Source organism: Oryx dammah, unplaced genomic scaffold (assembly GCF_014754425.2).
Source record: "Oryx dammah isolate SB20612 unplaced genomic scaffold, SCBI_Odam_1.1 HiC_scaffold_1, whole genome shotgun sequence".
Classification (NCBI taxonomy): Eukaryota; Metazoa; Chordata; class Mammalia; order Artiodactyla; family Bovidae; genus Oryx; species Oryx dammah.
Window position 1 is genome coordinate 46,007,589 of NW_024070185.1, and position 19,677 is coordinate 46,027,265.

Sequence of the window (19,677 nt, forward strand, 5' to 3'; positions counted from 1 at the left end):
AAGTAAAAGCAATGAGCCTGATCTGTGGGCCTAATGACATTCCGAACTCAAATCAGGTTAGGGAATGGTGCCTCGATTCCTCACTGATACTCAAACTAAATCCAAACCTGGTCAGCTGACTTGTGGCATTGTCCTCTTTCTGGGTGTTAGATTCATTATGGACCTCTGAATCTCACCTAAGTATACCTGGTTTACTGCAGAGACTGATTAGAATAATATATGTTGTAAGGATAACAACGTAGCTAAATAAAGGAAAGGGAAGCTATGTAGAAAAAGGTTTATTAAAAACTCCTGGGCTGAGGAGTGTGGCAGACACACATTGTTCGTTTGCCTTACTAAAAGCCCTTTGTAACCCAATTTCCCCTCCCTCTTCCAACTATTGAGACTGGAAAGCCAAATATTTCCAGCATTCCTTGAAGTTAGCAGCAACCAAGAAACACAGTTTGGCTCAAGGTACAGAAAAATCTGCTGCAGGATAGGGTTGACATTTCAATCCCCACCCCACCTACACCGCCTTTTTCCAAAGGTATTGGAAAGAGATTTTGGTTTCCTGATAAACTACAGGTATGTGGTTGATTCTACTTTTTTTCATCTTCATACTTCTTTATGCCTTGAACATGAACATGTGATGACTGGAAGTACAGCAGCTATTTCACCATTGTGAGTCAAGACAGTGTGACAGGGAATAGCTGAGTCTAAAAGTAGGTGTGGGGTCTTTCACTTTAGTGAGTCATTATTGAGCTCTGGGCTATTTACCTTTTCACTTTTTGTTGGGTGAGCAAAGTAAAACCTTACATATTTGTATTATTGTTTATCTGGTGTTCTGTTTATAGCAAGTAAACAAATTAGTAACTGATACAGTGGTAGAAAGAGCCCAGGAGAAATCTGAACCTTTTCTCCCCTGAGCTTTCTACTTGCCTAAATGGGTATTTCAAATGGGAACAATGAATTTTGGAATTCTTAACCCCTCTCCAACTTTCCAATTTTAATGTCTTGAAAGAGGTCAGGCATTGCTATGTCAAAGAAGTTGTTAAAAGCTTCAGACCAAAGAAACAGTTGATTATTAAGTGGCTTTTGTTTCAAACTTTAGTTGCACTAGTAATCACCTGGAGGTAATTCTTGGGCCATAATCCTAAAGGCTCTGATTTAGTAGATTTAGTGTAGGTGGTCTAGTTGACACTCTTTGAGAAACCACAGGAGGTTGCTTATATGGGGCTGGATCCCACTGTTCTTAACAGTGGGTGTACCCAGGGGACATTTAGACACTTGAGGGAGCTGGTAGTATTCAACGAGTGGAGGCTGGATGTGCTAAATCTTCTACAATGCGTGGAACAATTCTATATAATAAAGAATTATTCCCCCAATTGAACCTCTTTTTAGAAATACTGGGCTAGAAGGCGGTTGGTGGAGTCTTTTCTATCCTTGGATTATGGAAAAAACTGTTGGTTTCCTCATGAAGTCATATAGGAACAACCCCTAAGGCTTGGGAAATGTTTAAGGCCTAAAAACACTATAGATCCAAAAACAATCATAGAAAGTCAGACTTAGTCACCTACAACTCTGCATGTCAAGATGCTTAAATTATATATACAGTAGTACAGGAAGCATATTAACGTGGTTGATATATCTGTGGTGGGATGTCTGGCAGGTAAGCTTAGAACCTATGAAGGTGCTAAGACAGCCCTGCTGGAGTCTGGTTTTATCTCCCTGAGAAAGCAGAGAGGTTAAGAATGCTCAACTGCAGCCTCTCCTGTCTTCTTTCCAGCACCATTTTTCATCGAGCATACGCTTCTATCCCTCCCAAGTCTTCAGAGCTGTGGGCAGGAAGCAGGAGAAAGCAGACACCCAGTGGTCCTGCATGATCGCTTATAGAAGCAGTGGGGATTCCTGCTCTGTAGTTGCCGGGGGTTGTCACTCAAAGCTTACTCAGGCCATAGTCCCTTTCATCTGGGTCACTCTCGTGTTTCCTCCATCGGCAACACAGGTGCTGGAATATCATGGTCATGTGGCTGAATATGATCAGAGGTGGGGGCAGAACGGGCCTTTCATGGAAAGTCATGATGAGCTGATACCTCTGGAACTTCCACACTTGATTGGATATTGATTTTACCTCAAAAAATGTATTGCTGAAAAAGAGACCAGAGAGAATCAAGTGAGAAACACCCTTTCTTTCCGCAACATCACGCTCCCCTCCTGCCTCAGTCTCCCTACTCCATTCCACGGGTTCTGAAGAAAGACCCTCTTACTTAAAGACAGCGATGAGGAGGTTGACCAGCAGAATGTTTGCCACTAGAAGGTAGCAGGCCATGATGGCCGGCACGATCCAGGCTCCTGTCTTGCAGGGAGGCAGTTGGATTATTTTACCATCCTCTCGAGTCTCATTCTGTCCACAGGGCGCTGGAGGAAGCAACAGAGGCAAGATGTGAGAAACTGTGTGGCTCTGGGATTAAAATCATGGACTGATTTGAATGAGAAGGTTTTGTTTTTTTTTTTTTTTAGATGAAGGAAAAACACAGCCATCTGAAAACAAACAGAAAAGAATTCCAGAAAAGCCTAAATAAACAAAAGCTTCATGAATATCCCTAGGGCTGCCACTGCAGAGGGAACTCAGTTCTGCTGTCTCCTGAGTTTGTCATCTGAAAGAGGTGGGTGGGGCCCCCTGCTGGCTGGCTGAGTCCCTGGGGCACCGGATGTCCCCAGGAATCCTGGTGAGGGCTTTCCAGAAGCTCAGGAGGGGCAGTCTCATTGCCCCATCATGTTACTTTCAAAATGTGCTGTGGGACTCAGAAGCCGACAGCTGTAAGAGCAGCAACATCGAGAGACCATCGATTGCGAATTAACACCAGGGCAGCTGTTAATTGCTGCAAGAAACAACCCAGGGGCTCTGAGTTAATGATTTGCTGTCTCAGTGCGGAAGGAGCGAAACAGGGCAGCACCTAGGGAAGTATTTAGGAGGACTGTCACTCAGTGCTCCTGATGGATGGCATTTCACGGGGAGGATGACGAGGGGCGATGGGCTGGGACCCTGGAGCCTGTAGCCATCTGCTTTTTTTCCAGCAGCATTTCCATTCCAAAAATGTGCTTCTCGGGGCACAGGGAACAAAACCCAACCACACTGAATAAACGAGCAAGTAGAGAAAAAGAAAAAATCTGGAGGTGGGGGTGAGGAGGAAAGTGATGTGTGGGACTTGGGTGAGCGTGAGTAATGTGCTAATGAGGCCTGCTTGGAGTTTCCGGGTGAATCCAGGGGAAAACAAATCCTTGACAAAGCTCCTCAGTGCTGCACAGACAACATAACCCAGGAAGTGAGATGGTGCTGATGGCTGTGAGTGCCCAGGGGTAGGTGAGGTCGCTTTCCTGTTCCAGCTGTCTTATGCTTGCTTTAGAACAGGGTCCTCTTGCATCTATTTGTAAAAGAGGAGTGGGGCATGAAGCAGTCATAGCAGTTGACATAGGCAGCTTCTGAAGATCTGCTGGGAAAGTGTGCAAAGTTGACCGAGAATCTTGGCTAGAGGACTTGGAGGATGGAAGGGGAGTCCATTTCCTTCTCAGGAGTTAAGATGGCTGGGTTCTGTGCTCTGCAGCTATTCTCAGTCCTGACAGCACTAGGGATCTTTAAAAACTGCCAATGCCCAGCTCCACCCCAGATAACTGAATCAGAATCTTTGAAGGTGGCCCTGGCATCAATACTTCTTTCAAAGATTTCCCCAAGTAATTCTCAGGTGCCACTAACATGAGTCTACTAAATTAAAATTAGGCTGGAAAAATTATGTGATTTTTGATATGCTCTCAGGTCCAAAATACATCTTCTCAACTTATGAGGGTTTTAATAATATCAGGTCACCAAGACTCTGTTTTAATGGCCAGGAAAAGATGGCCAAAGTGCTTCCTTTGGATGTGCCTGCAAGAGGATCAGGTGTGGATGGAATCGGGTGTTCTCAAAGAGCTGGCATCTTTTTTGTTGTTGGCAGCTGTGTCGCTACTGACCCAAGACAGCTCAGTAAGGGGTCCTGATAATTTCCTCCTCTGGAATGAAAACCCAATGATAGAGGCCCTCACTGACTCCAGGATGAAGCCCAGACTCTGAGGGTAGTTAGCTTGGTGCCATCTCTTGCCACTTTCTACCTCTCCCTCTGAGCACAAACCAGACCAAGTTTTTGAAGTTCCCAGAAATGTCATGCTCTCTCTTACTTCCTGATTTTTAGTCATGCTTCCAAAAAGCCCCTCTGACACCTTGCGCCTACTCCCATGCTTCACCTGGGTGAATCCTAGTCATTCGTCAGTGCTCCCTTAGCTTTTGGCTAACTTTCTGCTCCTTTTCAACCAGGACTGGGACAGGTATTGACAAAGATCCTCTACTTGACCTAACTCGACTCAGGCTCTTCTGTGGCCTCAGTCTGTGCACTTCCACATTTGACTCTGCATTTGTCCAATTTTAGCAAGACTTCTACTAAGTACATTTAGCCAGAATCCCCACCCTCAGTATCTGATCACCATCAACATTTGATCACATTCCTCATCCTCCACTGTCCTCCATCTGAAGTGTGATCACCCTGGTCTGTCTTCAGTAAAAATACATTAGGTCGGGTTAGCCAGAAGCCCCCTTACTCCTGATGTTTCCTCTTAGCGATCTTCCATCCACTGACCCAAAACTTGCGCCTGGCTATAAACTTCCCTTTCATTTTTCACTCAGAGTCAAACCCAGTCTCTCTCTCCTAGTACAGAATTTCATTGCAGTAGCCCCCTTGAACAAAGTCTTCCTTTACCAAAGGTCATGAATAATTTTTTCTTTAGTAATTCTGTCTTCCTTATAATCCCAGAGCTCCCTTTGTTTGCCCCTTTGGCAGGGGTGGGGTGGGGGTGGGGGTAGAGAGGGCTTCTCAGTACTGTATCACTGTTGCCAATTTACTGGTCTTTGTGTCCAACATAGGATTCCCACTGGGAACATATCTCTTCATGGTTTCCCATCACACAGCACATTCACACACATCCACATGTGAAAACTGTTTGCTGAGTGACTAAAGGAGATCATTAAACACAGTTTGGTTGCTGAGCACTAACATCCGCCACAGCTCTGCAAGCCTACTCGTCTTGGACAGCTCTGGCTCTAAGCAGTTGCTGGTACCTTTTTCCTTAGGTCGTTTCCAGAAATCCTACCTGTCGCCTGGCAAGAAAGCTTCTCATGCTCAACCAGATGCCCGGGTCTCTGATACCCACTTGGTTGTAGGCCTCATGGACTAGCTCACTTTGCTTTTCTCTCCTCAGCAAAGCTTAGGATCCCTACTCATCCTACCTGCTTCCTCCCGGCTTGACCTCTTTTGGGGCTGTCAGACCAGGGCTGCCCTTTTCTTTGGCTTCTGCTCAGATCTCTATTGGAGAAGGCAATGGCACCCGACTCCAGTACGCTTGCCTGGAAAATCCCATGGACGGAGGAGCCTGGTAGGCTGCAGTCCGTGAGGTCGCTAAGAGTTGGACACACTGAGCGACTTCACTTTCACTTTTCACCTTCATGCATTGGAGAAGGCAATGGCAACCCACTCCAGTGTTCTTGCCTGGAGAATCCCAGGGACGGGGGAGCCTGGTGGGCTGCCGTCTATGCAGTTGCACAGAGTCGGACACTATTGAAGCGACGCAGCAGCAGCAGCAGCAGATCTCTATGTGGAAGCTGACAAAGAGCAGCAGAAAGAACTGCTTGGGGTAAGGGGCAAAGTGCACATAGTTTTTAAAAGTGTGATCCCTATCTCTATTTAATGTCATTCTGCGATTTCTCTTTACATTCTGGGAGAATGTAAAATAAACTTGTGAGGGGCAGGACTCATCCATCTTTTGACCTCATATTTATGTATTCATTTTTGGCCACACAACATGCGGGATCTTAGTTCTTCAACCAGGGATGGAACCTGCATGCCTTGCATTGGAAGCTTGGAGTCTTAACTATTGGACTGCCAGGGAAGTCCCACTGACCCCATATTTAGTGAAGATGCAGACACTTCCTCCAGTAGAGAAAAAAAACTTTCTTCTAGCCTAGAGGGAAAAACCAATGAGAACAGTAGGTGCTTCCTAGTTTCTGGTGGCCTAGGCACATTTCCATGAGTCTTCAGATAGTGTCATTAACATGTCTCTGGATCTCTGCTTGGTTTCCCTACTAGTTGCAAAATTGGACGAACTCATCATCTTTATATAAGATTTGCTTTGCTTTGATGTCATCATAATTGGCTCTGGGAACTCTCTGACAATCCTGTGAATATTGATTTATTCCACCTTCTCCCAATTTTTTTCCATCCTGCCTTTATAGAATGGTAGTATTACTTCAGTGGTTAGAAACATGGCATTTTAATTCAGCATATCTAGATTCAAATCCTGATTCCACGATTTTCAAATGATGCTATGTTAGCTTACTTCATGAACTTCAGCCTTCTCATCTGTAAAAGGGTAGTAGTATATATGGGGGAGATTGTCAAGATCTTTAAATGAGATAGTGTTGGAGAGCACTTATCTCAGTATCTAGCACACAGCACTTTAACACCAACAGTGATTAACATTAGTTGGTGTCATCATTGATTATTTTTGTAATTAATAGACTTGAAGTTTCTCAAGGTTAGGGACTATGTCTTAATGCTTTTTATTTTGCAGTCACTAAGCATAGCACTTATTCTACAAACATTCGTTGAGTGGTTATCATATGTTGCATACAAGAGACGCTGGGGGGTTAAAGAGACAGTCCCTGTTGCTAAGGAACTTACAGTTCAGTAGGTGGCACAGAAAGGGAACAGACTTCACATTTATCGGGTGATATGAACACCGCTAGGGGCTCTGAAGAAGCAGAACTGCCATAGCCCCTCTAGCCTGAGTGACACCAAGCAGGCTGCTAGTCAGGATCAGCCTTAAGGACCATCATCTAGCTTCTACAATAACAAGTGCAGTATAAATGAATTAGATGATCTTTGTGACAGTGATAATGATAATAGAAATGAATCAGTAAGAAACCATCTTCATTTGGTAAAATCAGCAAAGAGGCAGTAAACATTATATGCAGCAGTTAGTGCCAAACATTGCTTTGTAATGGCTCCTAGCCATGTCCTTGCTCAGAGTATTTATCTGTACTAGAAGGTGCTATGACTCAAACTTACAGATGTCTACCATGGATGAAGATGAATGAGGTGCCTTAAGGCAGGACAAGCAGCAGATTTTAGGATGGAGAATAAGTTATCTGGACTGTAAAATGGTCCCAACCAGTATCTGGGGTTCATATTCCCAGGGAAACACTTCAGAGCACATAAACCCAAGATGGCACATGGGTGGATGTTTGAGAATATGTGGGCTGGTAGCTCCCACTGCACCTCCTCCTTCCTGCTTAGAACCTGACATGAGTGGTTTTTCTCCCAACCCTTTTGCAAGAAGTAAACGTGTAGTCACTGCCACTTTCATACCAAATGACAAGTTGTCACCTTCCTCTTTGTTGGTGACAGTCAGTGCAGAGTGTCTCCAGTGCAGCAGTCCCCAACCTTTTTGGCACCAGGGACTGGTTTTATGGAAGACAATTTTCCCATGGACTGGGTTAGGGGATGGTTTTTGCATGATTCAAGCACATCACATCTATTGTGCACTTTATTTCTATTATTATTACATCAGCTCCACCACAGATCAACAGGCATCTTAGATCCCAGAGGCTGGGACCATTGCTCTAGAGGATGGTTCACACCTGCCTGGTAAACATTTCCCCTTCTTCTGGTAATGGCATCCTGGTTTCCCTTTGTGGAACTGTCCTTTCCCTACTTACAGTCCAGAAGTTTGGGTGAAATGAGCTGCAGTTCCATCTCAAGGAGATTTATCCATGTATTTTATCCCCTGATGGCAGTGATTGGTTCAAGGATGGATATGTGATCCTAGCCTGACCAATAAGAATCAATGAGCATAAGGCTTGAGATTTTTGCTGGGACTCATATTAAAGAGAAGTTCTCTTTTTACATTGCAATATAAGTCTACCAAGGGAAGAGAGCCTGCCCAGGAGTGACTCCACCACAGAGAAGAGAAATAGATTCACAATTCAGTCATGCCTAAAACCAGAATTCTTCAGTTATATGAACCATAAAATTCCTTTATTCCTTAAGTCAGCTTGAATTGGGTTTCTATCACTTGCAGTGAGTCCTGGCTAATAAAATCACACTTGCTTCCCTGTTCCCTGTCCACAATAATTAAAGATGTTGACATTTTGTGTCTGCCACTCCTGGGAGGCTGCACTGGGGCCTTGGAGTAGCATGAAGAGACTGGAAGGGGCAATGGGAATGTGAAATCTGACCTGACATCAAGGTTGAGTCACAATTTTATGGGGTTTTATGGAACAACAGACTGGTTCCAAATAGGAAAAGGAGTACGTCAAGGGTGTATATTGTTACCCTGCTTACTTATATGCAGAGTACATCATGAGAAACGCTGGGCTGGATGAAACACAAGAATCAAGATTGCTGGGAGAAATATCAATAACCTCAGATATGCAGATGACACCACCCTTATGGCAGAAAGTGAAGAGGAGCTAAAAAGCCTCTTGATGAAAGTGAAAGAGGAGAGTGAAAAAGTTGGCCTAAAGCTCAACATTCAGAAAACGAAGATCATGGCATCTGGTCCCATTACTTCATGGGAAATAGATGGGGAAACAGTGGAAACGGTGTCAGATTTTATTTCTTGGGGCTCCAAAATCACTGCAGGTGGTGACTGCAGCCATGAAATTAAAAGACGCTTACTCCTTGGAAGAAAAGTCATGACCAACCTAGATAGCATATTCAAAAGCAGAGACATTACTTTGCTGACTAAGTTCCATCTAGTCAAGGCTATGGTTTTTCCTGTGGTCATGTATGGATGTGAGAGTTGGACTGTGAAGAAGGCTGAGCGCTGAAGAATTGATGCTTTTGAACTGTTCTGTTGGAGAAGACTCTTGAGGGTCCCTTGGACTGCAAGGAGATCCAACCAGTCCATTCTGAAGGAGATCAACCCTGGGATTTCTTTGGAGGGATGATGCTGAAGCTGAAACTCCAGTACTTTGGCCACCTCATGCGAAGAGTTGACTCATTGGAAAAGACTCTGATGCTGGGAGGGATTGGGGGCAGGAGGAGAAGGGGACAACCGAGGATGAGATGGCTGGATGGCATCACTGACTCGATGCATGTGAGTCTGAGTGAACTCTGGGAGATGGTGATGGACAGGGAGGCCTGGTGTGCTGCGATTCATGGGGTCGCAGAGTCAGACATGACTGAGCGACTGAACTGAACTGAACTGAACTGAGGAGGCAAAGGCTCTGTTGCTCTTTTTCTTTAGCAAGTATAGAAAGCATGAGAGGTCTACACTGGTCAAAGCTCAATCGTCCAACTGGGGCCTCTGACTCAAACTAATGGTACAGATTTTACTTAGTATCAAGTCAGTAGGGTAAACACACTTGCGAAACTTTGGCCAAAGCTTCCAGTTACTCCCAAAGTGAATAAAACCCTGTTCTAGAAGCTGATCATAGATAGATTAGGCCACAGAAGGCCTAGGGTGAGGGTATAGATACAGAGTGGGGCACTTACATCTATGCAATTATGGCCAAATTAGAAGGGATGAAACATCTGAGAATTCAGGTTCTCTATGGTTTATCTATGTGGATCACATTGGCATATTACAAGGCAGAAAGCTGAAAGTGCATTGATAAGTAGAAGTGAAATGGATGACTGGACTCCAGAGTGAGAGGTTGTATAGTCATAACCAACCAGATTATGCAGGTGAGAGTAAGAAAGTCCTTTTTCTCTACATGTTCTGAAGTGGTTGGAATGTCTTTTTTTTTTTTAATCATAGATAATATTTTATAATAGCCAAAATAAAAGTCAACAGTATCCCTCACTAGAATGAAAGGCATGGGAAAAAGTGCTTTTGTCTGTTTAGTTCACTATGGCAGCCATAATATTGCCTGGCCTATAGAAGATGATCAATAAATATTTGCCAAAAGAATGAGGGCAGGAATATCACATAGTATACATTTAACTTGCAATACCAGGCATTTCTGTAAGGGTTATAGGTGACCAATTTCACTGGGTCAGTATCTGTTTTCCTATTTACTTCAAGTGCCACCATGACCTGCTAATATGAGATGGTTCCTATTAAGAGCAAAAAGCTGAAAGAGGGGAGAATCATGGCTGTTTGGTTATTTGTTTTTGCTATTAGCTTGCAAAGGGTCATGCCTGACATGGGTAAAGTCTACAGCAAATCCCCCTTCTGAATGCTACTGTATAAAGCTCACGGCACACCGGCCGTAACAGCGCGTCTTAAAGTCACGACAGATATGGCTAATGATCATGACCCTCTTGTCAGGTGGAAGCCTTGGGGTCCTTTTTAAGGCAAAACTCCCGAAAGCACACCAATCAACTGACACTGATGTAAGAAATGGAACCTTCCTCACAGTTCCGTAAAAAATGAGAAAATGAGGGCTTGGTCAAAGATCATTTCCATGCCTCTTTTCAGGATCCTCCTTATGCCCACCTGGCTTGGCCTTTGCCCAAACTATACTACTTGCAACTTGAAGTTGCCCAGGAACACAAAAGGGTCAAATTAGACATCCTGCTATTTTCAGACCCTGACCTTTTTGATGAAAGGCCACCTACATACATCCTGGGCTACTTGACAGTGACTGCTGCCCATTTTGAAAGACAACTTTTAAAATGGATGCTTCTGTGGGAACTGCTGATCTTAGTTCATTATTTGGGATCATCAAAAGTGAAGGACAGTAGAAATTTGGAATAAACACCTGTGGAAAGCACAGCACATGCTGGCCTCTGTGCTGGGCACTTCACATCAGCCGTTACACTTAAGCTTCCTGGCACATCCATAACAAATGCCCTGAGCAGTGAAATGCCTTACCCAGGATCACACAGCTAATAAGGGATAATGCCAGAACCATTCATTTATTCATCCTCCTCTGTGCCAGTGGGAATTGGTTCTGGAGATGCAATTATGAATGAAGCAGAAATGGGTCCTCCTCTCTGACCCCAAAGCCTGTATGTATTCCTCGCTATCTCAAATGGCCTTTCCAACGTAATAATGCTAGTGACCACCTATCACAAGCTTCAAGGAAAAGTCCTGTGCTATAAGCTTTACTTACATCACCTGTTTTAATCTTTATAACACTCTAACATGATCGATTTTACTGCCCCATTTAAAGGTGAAGGAGTGAGGCTCAGAAAGCCTTAGTACCTCTGTCAGTATTTCAAAGACAGTAAGAACAGGGTCAGGATATCCATGAAAATTTGCTCAACTATAAAGTCTCTTACCTCTGCTTTTAGAGAAAGAACCAACATGGGGTTGAGAGGAATCTCAACTGTGAACAAATGTAAAGACAGACTGATAGACATCTGAATGTTTCTTGCTTTCATTAACACAAATAATAGTCCAAGCTGTTCAGATCAGATAACACATGTATGGAGCACTAAAATTCAAAGTGTGAAGAAAAAAATATGATTCATATAATAGGTATCAGGTGCTGGTATCCTTGTCTCAAAGACGGACACTTGCTCTTTTGATTTTACTCTGTAAGGCATGGAGGAAAGAAGCATTTATTTACTTAATACATATATCATATTGATTTCAAAAAGCATGAGAAATTTGAAATGAAACACCAGTATTTGATAAAATGAACATCATGTTTAAAAATATAAAAAGAAGGATATTTCAAGAAGATAGTCTCTTTCATACATGGCTGAAGAAATGCCTCAATCAGTTCAGTTCAGTTCAGTCACTCAGTCGTGTCTGACTCTTTGTGACCCCAGGGACTGCAGGATGCCAGGCCTCCCTGTCCATCACCAACTCTCGGAGTCTACCCAAACTCATGTCCACTGAGTCGGTGATGCCATCCAACCATCTCATCCTCTATTGTCCCCTTCTCTGTCTGCCCTTAATCTTTCCCAGCACCAGGGTCTTTTCCAATGAGTCAGCTCTTTGCATCAGAAGGCCAAAGTATTGGAGTTTCAGCTCTAACATCATTCCTTCCCATGAACACCCAGGACGGATCTCCTTTAGAATGACTGGTTGGACCTCCTCGCACTCCAAGGGACTCTCAAGAGTCTTCTCTAACATCACAGTTCAAAAGCATCAATTCTTCAGCACTCAGCTTTCTTTCTAGTTCAACTTTCACATCCATTCATGACTACTGGAAAAACCATAGCCTTGACTAGACGGACCTTTATTGGCAAAGTAATGTCTCTGCTTTTTATTATGCTGTCTAGGTTAGTCATAACTTTCCTTCCAAGAAGTAAGCATCTTTTAATTTCATGGCTGCATTCACCATCTGCAGTGATTTTGAAGCCCCCCAAAATAAAGTCAGCCACTGTTTCCCCATCTACTTGCCATGAAGTGATGGGACCAGATGCCATGATCTTCATTTTCTGAATGTTGAGCTTTAAGCCAACTTTTTCACTCTCCTCTTTCACTTTCATCAAGAGGCTCTTCAGTTCTTCTTCACTTTCTGCCATAAGGGTGGTGTCATCTGCATATTTAAGGTTATTGATATTTCTCCCAGCAATCTTGATTCTTGTGCTTCATCCAGCCCAGCGTTTCTCATGATATACTCTGCATAGAAGTTAAATAAGCAGGGTGACAATACACAGCCTTGACATACTCCTTTTCCTATTTGGAACCAGTCTGTTGTTCCATGTCCAGTTCTAACTGTTGCTTCCTGACCTGCATATAGGTTTCTCAAGAGGCAGGTCAGGTGGTCTGGTATTCCCATCTCTTTCAGAATTTTCCACAGTTTATTGTGATCCACACAGTCAAAGGCTTTGGCATAGTCAATAAAGCAGAAATAGATGTTTTTCTGGAACTCTCTTGCTTTTTCCATGATCCAGCGGATGTTGGCCATTTGATCTCTGGTTCCTCTGCCTTTTCTAAAACCAGCCTGAACATCAGGAAGTTCACGGTTCACATATTGCTGAAGCCTGGCTTGGAGAATTTTGAGCATTACTTTACTAACATGTGAGTTGAGTGCAATTGTGCGGTAGTTTGAGCATTCTTTGGCATTGCCTTTCTTTGGGACTGGAATGAAAACTGACCTTTTCCAGTCCTGTGGGCACTGCTGAGTTTTCCAGATTTGCTGACATATTGAATGCAGCACTTTCACAGCATCATCTTTTAGGATTTGAAATAGCTCAACTGTGATTCCATCACCTCCACTAGCTTTGTTCGTAGTGATGCTTCCTAAGGCCCACTTGACTTCACATTCCAGGATGTCTGGCTCTAGGTGAGTGATCACACCATTGTGATTATCTTGGTCATGAAGATCTTTTTTGTACAGTTCTGTGTATTCTGGCCACCTCTTAATATCTTCTGCTTATGTTAGGTCCATACCATTTCTGTCCTTTATTGAGTCCACCTTTGCATGAAATGTTCCCTTGGTATCTCTAACTTTCTTGATGAGATCTCTAGTCTCTCCCATTCTATTATTTTTCTCTATTTCTTTTCACTGATCACTGAGGAAGGCTCTCTTATCTCTCCTTGCTATTCTTTGGAACTCTGCAATCAAATGGATTTATCTTTCCTTTTCTCTTTTGCTTTTTGCTTCTCTTCTTTTCACAGCTATTTTGTAAGACCTCCTCAGACAGCCATTTTGCTTTTTTGCATTATAGCTTATTCCAAATCATAGGCAATGGAATAAAGAGCTTAGTTGAGTATATGACTACATTTATCCTATTTTTTTTTTAAAGAAAGGATTTTCAACTAAGATTCCATCTTGGAAAGATAAGGAGACAAAGAAGATTTCTCCACCTTATTTTGAAAATCCACAGTTTGACATGGAGGATTTAGAATGCCATTAGCACAGTTCCTATGGCTTACTCCAAGGAATTAAGACTAACAGAGCCCTGCTTTTTTGGCCTTTTTTTTCTGACACAATGCTTTTCTGGGCAAGAGAACTAGAGATGCCTCCTTTTGTATAGCTACATCTATCTATAAGGGCTTCCCTGATAGCTTAGTTGGTAAAGAACCCACCTGCAATGCAGGAGACCCTGGTTCAATTCCTGGGTCAGGAAGATCCTCTGGAGAAGGGCCAGGCTACCCACTCCAGTATTCTTGGGCTTCTCTTGTGGCTCAGTTGGTAAAGAATCCGCCTGTAAAGAGGGAGATCTGGGTTCAATCCTGGGGTTGGGAAGATCCTCTGGAGAAGGGAAAGGCTAATAATACCCCTCCAGTATTCCATGGACAGTCTAGAAGGTTCCTGATCCAAGAGTTCTAGATAGCAGTAAATCCAGGCAGAAGTCTTCTTTATGGAAGAAAGGGAGTCTTTCTGTTTCTTTCAATAGGCTACAGCCAATGTCCTCTAGGAAACGAGACCAGGAAAAGAAGATATAATTGAAAACCAGGTAAGCTCCAACTTCGTAGAGTTGAAATCACTACCCACCAGCTCTGCGTTTTACTTCTTTTGTGGTTCATTTCTTTTCCCTTCCCCTACCCTATACGTTAGGCAAATCGGTAGTGACACAGTACAAAGGCAGCCCTGAGAAAGGCGTAAGAGGAGGCCTGGGCTCCTTCATCCGCGAGTGGAAGGACTTGGACTATTGGCATCCTCTCCGGTATGACGTCCACACAACTCAGAAGGTCCACGGTGACTGCAGGGTACTGGGACAGGGCATGACGTAGCGTTGAACTGGACAGTGAGATCGGCATGACTTTTTCAAGCCTGTCTACATCTTCCAGACTCCATCAGAGAGAATGCATCAGTCTGAGGATAATATTTCTTTAACGTTTCCTTCACATTTGCTAAGCTTCCTTTTTAGTAAAGACTGGGCAGGCTGAAGGCCCAAGCATCTGGACAGAATTTCATAACAATGTGGTGTTTTCATTCTGTTTATTTTATGGTCATTTTCTATTACATCAAATCACACTGAGGTTTCAACTTATGGCCACGGTATAAATTTTTAAAAATAAATTAATTTAGGTTTTGAAATTGAGTTAACTTAATTCAAAATATTACAGAGTGGACAGATGTTACAAAACAGTGAATGGTTTATGGGACTAACTAAAGGTTGGGAAATGCTGGATGATTTCTAAGCCCCACTCGTCCAGACATTTTATTACTCTAAGAATCTAAGAAAAGGAACAGAAGACCAGAATAAGCCCCAGACTGGATTATCTATCTCAGGAGCTAACTTATAAAAGGCCATTTACAAAAGCTGTATTCTTTTCATTCCTATCGGGAACGCAAACAAATAACTAGGCCCCATTGCATGGATATAGAACCCAGACACCACCAGGAGGGAAAAGAAGTCACTGATGACACAGCCTCTAATTTGAGAGGGTTAGGGTTACACATGCTCAACTTTCAGCTATTTAGGAAGCACAATTAAATTAATAAGCTTTTGTCTTTTAATCCAGTGAATTAGAAAGCAAGCTAAGGTATGTTGTGTGTGAATTACAGGCAGAGGAGGGGGGAGGTAGGGAACATCCAGCGCCCTCCGTCATCTTGGTTCTGTGTTCTAGCTATTTTTTAATTTATTCTTTACTTTAGAGACACCTGTCATTTACTTGCTGTTATTTAAGAAGGATTCAAAATTCATTAGTTGCAGTGAGGAATTACTATCAAAAGATTCTGTACAAAACTTGCTGGGAAAGGACGTGTACCTAGACTTGCTGTTGTACGTCAGTGAGTCTGTTGTCATGACGCAGCAAACTGGTTGCATTAATAGCTCCAATTTCTCTCCCACTATATCCAGCCTCCCTTGCCATGTGATTTGATAGCTTTATTTCTCTGACTAAGCAGGCAGGTTCTATTTCCTTGCCCCTTGGTTCCTTGCCCCCAAGTTTCAATATGTGAGTTTCTTTGGCCACGGGGATGTCAGCAAATGTGACCCATACAGAACTTGAAAACACCCTTGAGTGTTTTTGTTTCCATTCTTCCTCTTCAGTCATCACCACGAGGAACATGCCTGAGCCAGTCTGCTGGAGGATAAAACACAGGACCCTCTGGTCCTAGTTACTTTGTTGTTTGAGCTGAAGTTGTTTTGGATCAGCTGCTAGCCAGCTGACCCCTTGGCACATTCCCAAGCCTAGTCAAGACAGAAGAACCATCCAGGCAACCCACAGGCTATTGAGCTCAATAAATGCCTACAGCTTTATGCCACTGCCTTCTGGAGTGGTTTGTCCTACAGCATTATCAATAGATAATATCAACATCTGTTGTCAATAGATAATGTCAAAGATGCCTGATATACACGTTCCACTCCCCTGGCCCTGCTCACGGCTAGAAGAGGTAGCCCTAGGTCTCTCGGGTTGACAAAGCCTTTTCCTAATTTCTTCACCCTCCTCCCTTAATTCAGGCCACATCCCATCATTGCCCAGGGAGCAGGTCCCACCATCATCCAAGGGGCAAGGAGCCAATTCACTGAATGACCAATGGCTAATCAGACTTGGTTTTTAGAAATTACACTGAACAGGGAGATCCGCTGGGTGCTCTGTGGCGACCTAGGGTGCTGGGATGCGGGGTGAGGTGGGAGGGAGACTCAAGAGGGAAGGTATATATGTATATATATCGGTGATTCATGTTGCTGTACGGCAGAAACTAACACAACATTGTAAAGCAGTTATTCTCCAATTAAAAATATATTTTAAAAATTAAACTGAGGTGCAGAGACTTTAGTTAGAAGATGAAGTAAAGTCGCTCAGTCGTGTCTCTGATTCTTTGCGACCCCATGGACTGAAGCCTACCGGGCTGCTCTGTCCATGGGATTTTCCAGGCAAGAGTACTGGAGTGAATTGCCATTTCCTTCTCCAGGGGATCTTAATTAACTGGAGATCATACAGTCAGACCAAGTTGAGTCATTTAAAAGTAAAGCAAGCCATCTGAGAGGAAAGGGTAAGAAAGGGAGGAAGGAAAGAGAAGTAAGAGCCAGAGAGGAAGAGAGAATGAGAGATGACTGATTGATTGAGCCTGGAAATAAGTAGACAGAAAGCAGCCAAGTGGTCATGTCTTCAGATTCTGGCTTCCCAAAAACACTTCCATCTTCATTTCCAGTCAGCTTATGTCATGCTTTGCTTCCTGTCTTTGAATGTTCTTGAGGTTTCCTCTTAGACACTTACAGTCAATCTTTATTTAATCTAGTTTGAGTGGGTTTTGTTTTCTTGCAAGCAACATTTCTCTAGTGGAGGACACAGCGATAAACCCCTCAGAGAGGAACAGCTTCTCAGGCTGGTAGTTTCTTCAGATTAGGCCCAGATCCAGCATGCTGGGGGCTCATGGTAATTAGGAGGAGCCCCGGAGAGAGCGAGGAAAGGGGCTCAGGGAAGGGTTGGAAGGATGGAAATAAAAAGCACTTAAGTTTCAATTTTACTGAGGGCTCTTCTCACTCTCTTGGATATCTGCCTAAGCAAAATAGGATTAGACAAGCTTCTTTCTTCTTCAAACCGAAACCAAAAACATTCAGAGAAAAAAGTCAAATATATGATTTACTCTCCCAGAATTTGTGCTATGTCCACCTCCACTGTAACTCTTGACTGTGACATTCTCATCCCGATTCCTCTTGCTTCAAGGACACCCTGGTCCAGAGCTTTGAGGACAGAAACAGGTGTCCCTTCCAGCCCATGTGCAGGGAGTGTGACTCCCTCCTCATTACCTTGACTGTGGAAGGTTCCCCGGGTGGGTCCATTCCACCGAGCCACCATGCCTCACAGTAAGGAATATGCTTCTTGTTCTTGTTTAAAGAAGGACTGCATAATTTTTCAGAACCCCACACATCTGTCCTACTGGCCACATGAAGAGGGAAGAGTCAGGGCCTTCTTCCAGAGGGAGTGTCTCATGTAAAGAAACCAGCAACCTGGCATCAGGGCTCTTTGGGCTGGGAAGGACTGGTCACCAATCTTTCAGGCCAGGCTTTGCTATCTCTGTGTATCTCATCAGGAATACTAGGCTGGACCAGCTCCACAGAAATGATCCATGGCTCCTGCCGACTCCCATCAGATTGCACCCCCAGAGTTACAGGACATTAAGGGAAACAATCAATGTGGCCCCTAACATTCAGGAATGTATTTGCAAGCAAACACAAGCTCCTGCTGACATTATTTACAAATCCCCTGGGAAGTGACAGATAACAGAAGAAATCCATTTGTACTCAGACCTCATGCTCCTGGCTCTGTCTGAGAGTGGGCCTGTCCTCCCTATACTGCCATCTGGATCCCGGACTCTGCTTTCTCCTTTTTCACTTGAAGGCCTCTCTGCCTGCTTGTCTGTTAACTGCTATTAATAAAATGTGAGCATCTCACACTTCAACTCCTGCTCCTCAAACAAAGACTCTGGATCATAGTTAGTTCGTGTTCTACTTAAACCTCAACTGCTATGGGTGGGCTCAGATTCCAGCACCCTTCACTTGCTGTCATGTGACTAGGAGTCCAGCTGAGGCAGAATAGAAACATTATCATTATTATAACAGAAGAGTTGGATGACAGTAGACCCTTGTATAGTGGGCTAACAACTTTTTTCTTTCCCAGAGCAACACTGGCACACATCAGTGAAAACAAACACTTTTATCTTGAAAAGTTTACCTGTTAAAAATAAGAAACTTGGATGTTGATCAAGTGGAGAAGCAGAGTGGGGGGGCATAGAAAGGAGCAAGATGGGAAAGGCACTTTGCTCTGAATTGTGGTTTGAATATTTTCAATAATATCCTTGTATGTTTCCTGTTTTGGAATCTATCTATAAGTGACCCATCTTATTTAAGCATTCTTTGAAGTTACTAGACATAAGCTACTAATCTCAGTGAGCTCAGTTGGAGTCCCAGGTCTGATATTTGCCATCTATACACTATCGAGTAAGTCAATGATTAATAAAATGTCTGAGGGTGATAAAATAATACTATTAATAGAAATAATATTAATAATGATGATGGTACATGCCTAGATCTCATCACTCATTCCACAAGTATTTATGAATCCCCTATGATGTGCCAGACACTGTTCTAAGTGCTTGGGTTACACCAGTGAACGAAGCATCAAAGGTCCCTGCCCGTCTTCAGCCTGCATTGAGAGAGGTGGTAGGTAGGCAGAAAATAAATAATAGCATCATAAATAAGTAAGCTAAGTGGCATTGTAGAAGGGGATAGTGCTGTAGAAGTAAGGCAGGGCCAGAAGGATCATAAGGGCATGTGGGTGCCTGGGAATGGCAACGAGAAGGTGAAATGGGAGCAGACTCCAGTCTTGGATGAGGGAGTTGGCTAAGAAGCAGTCTGGGGAGAGGGTGTCTGAAGCTGCAGGCAGGGCTAAGGCAAAGGCCCTGGGCCATCAGCACTCCTGCTGTGTTCTAAGAACCAGGACTGAGTCTGATAATATAATATAGAAAGGAGCAGAGAATACAGAAGAACGCTAATGGTTGGAGGGAGGATGAATGTCTTATTTGGGTCTATGGAAGCATCTCCCAGGATCCAATAAGGTCATGATAAGGTATTGCTATTTATTGTTAATTCTTATTGGCTTTACAAAGCAGCTGAGTAATCCCCCCTCATCTATTCTGGCTACTGCCTGACAGTTTTTTCATTTATTCAGTAAGCGCTTTCTTCATTACTTCTGTTTTTCCCAAGAGACCCTCAAAGCCCTTAAGTGAGGACTTTGTAAGTGGTGCCAGTGGTAAAGAACCTGACTGCCAGTGCAGGAGACACAAGAGACAGAGGTTTGACCCTTGGG

General features: G+C 43.5%; 1 protein-coding gene across 6 annotated transcripts in view; it reads right to left on the reverse strand.

The window, feature by feature from the left end:
* TRPM3 (transient receptor potential cation channel subfamily M member 3) overlaps positions 1 to 19,677 on the reverse strand; it is a 614,509-nt gene that overhangs the window by 21,579 nt on the left and 573,253 nt on the right. For all 6 annotated transcript variants that reach the window (XM_040251699.1, XM_040251668.1, XM_040251610.1 and 3 more), the window contains 2 exons: positions 2,247 to 2,397; positions 1,927 to 2,126 (listed from right to left, as the gene is read on the reverse strand). In XM_040251699.1, the coding sequence (XP_040107633.1) occupies positions 1,927 to 2,126; positions 2,247 to 2,397 (351 nt within the window). The remainder of the gene's footprint in view (positions 1 to 1,926; positions 2,127 to 2,246; positions 2,398 to 19,677) is intronic.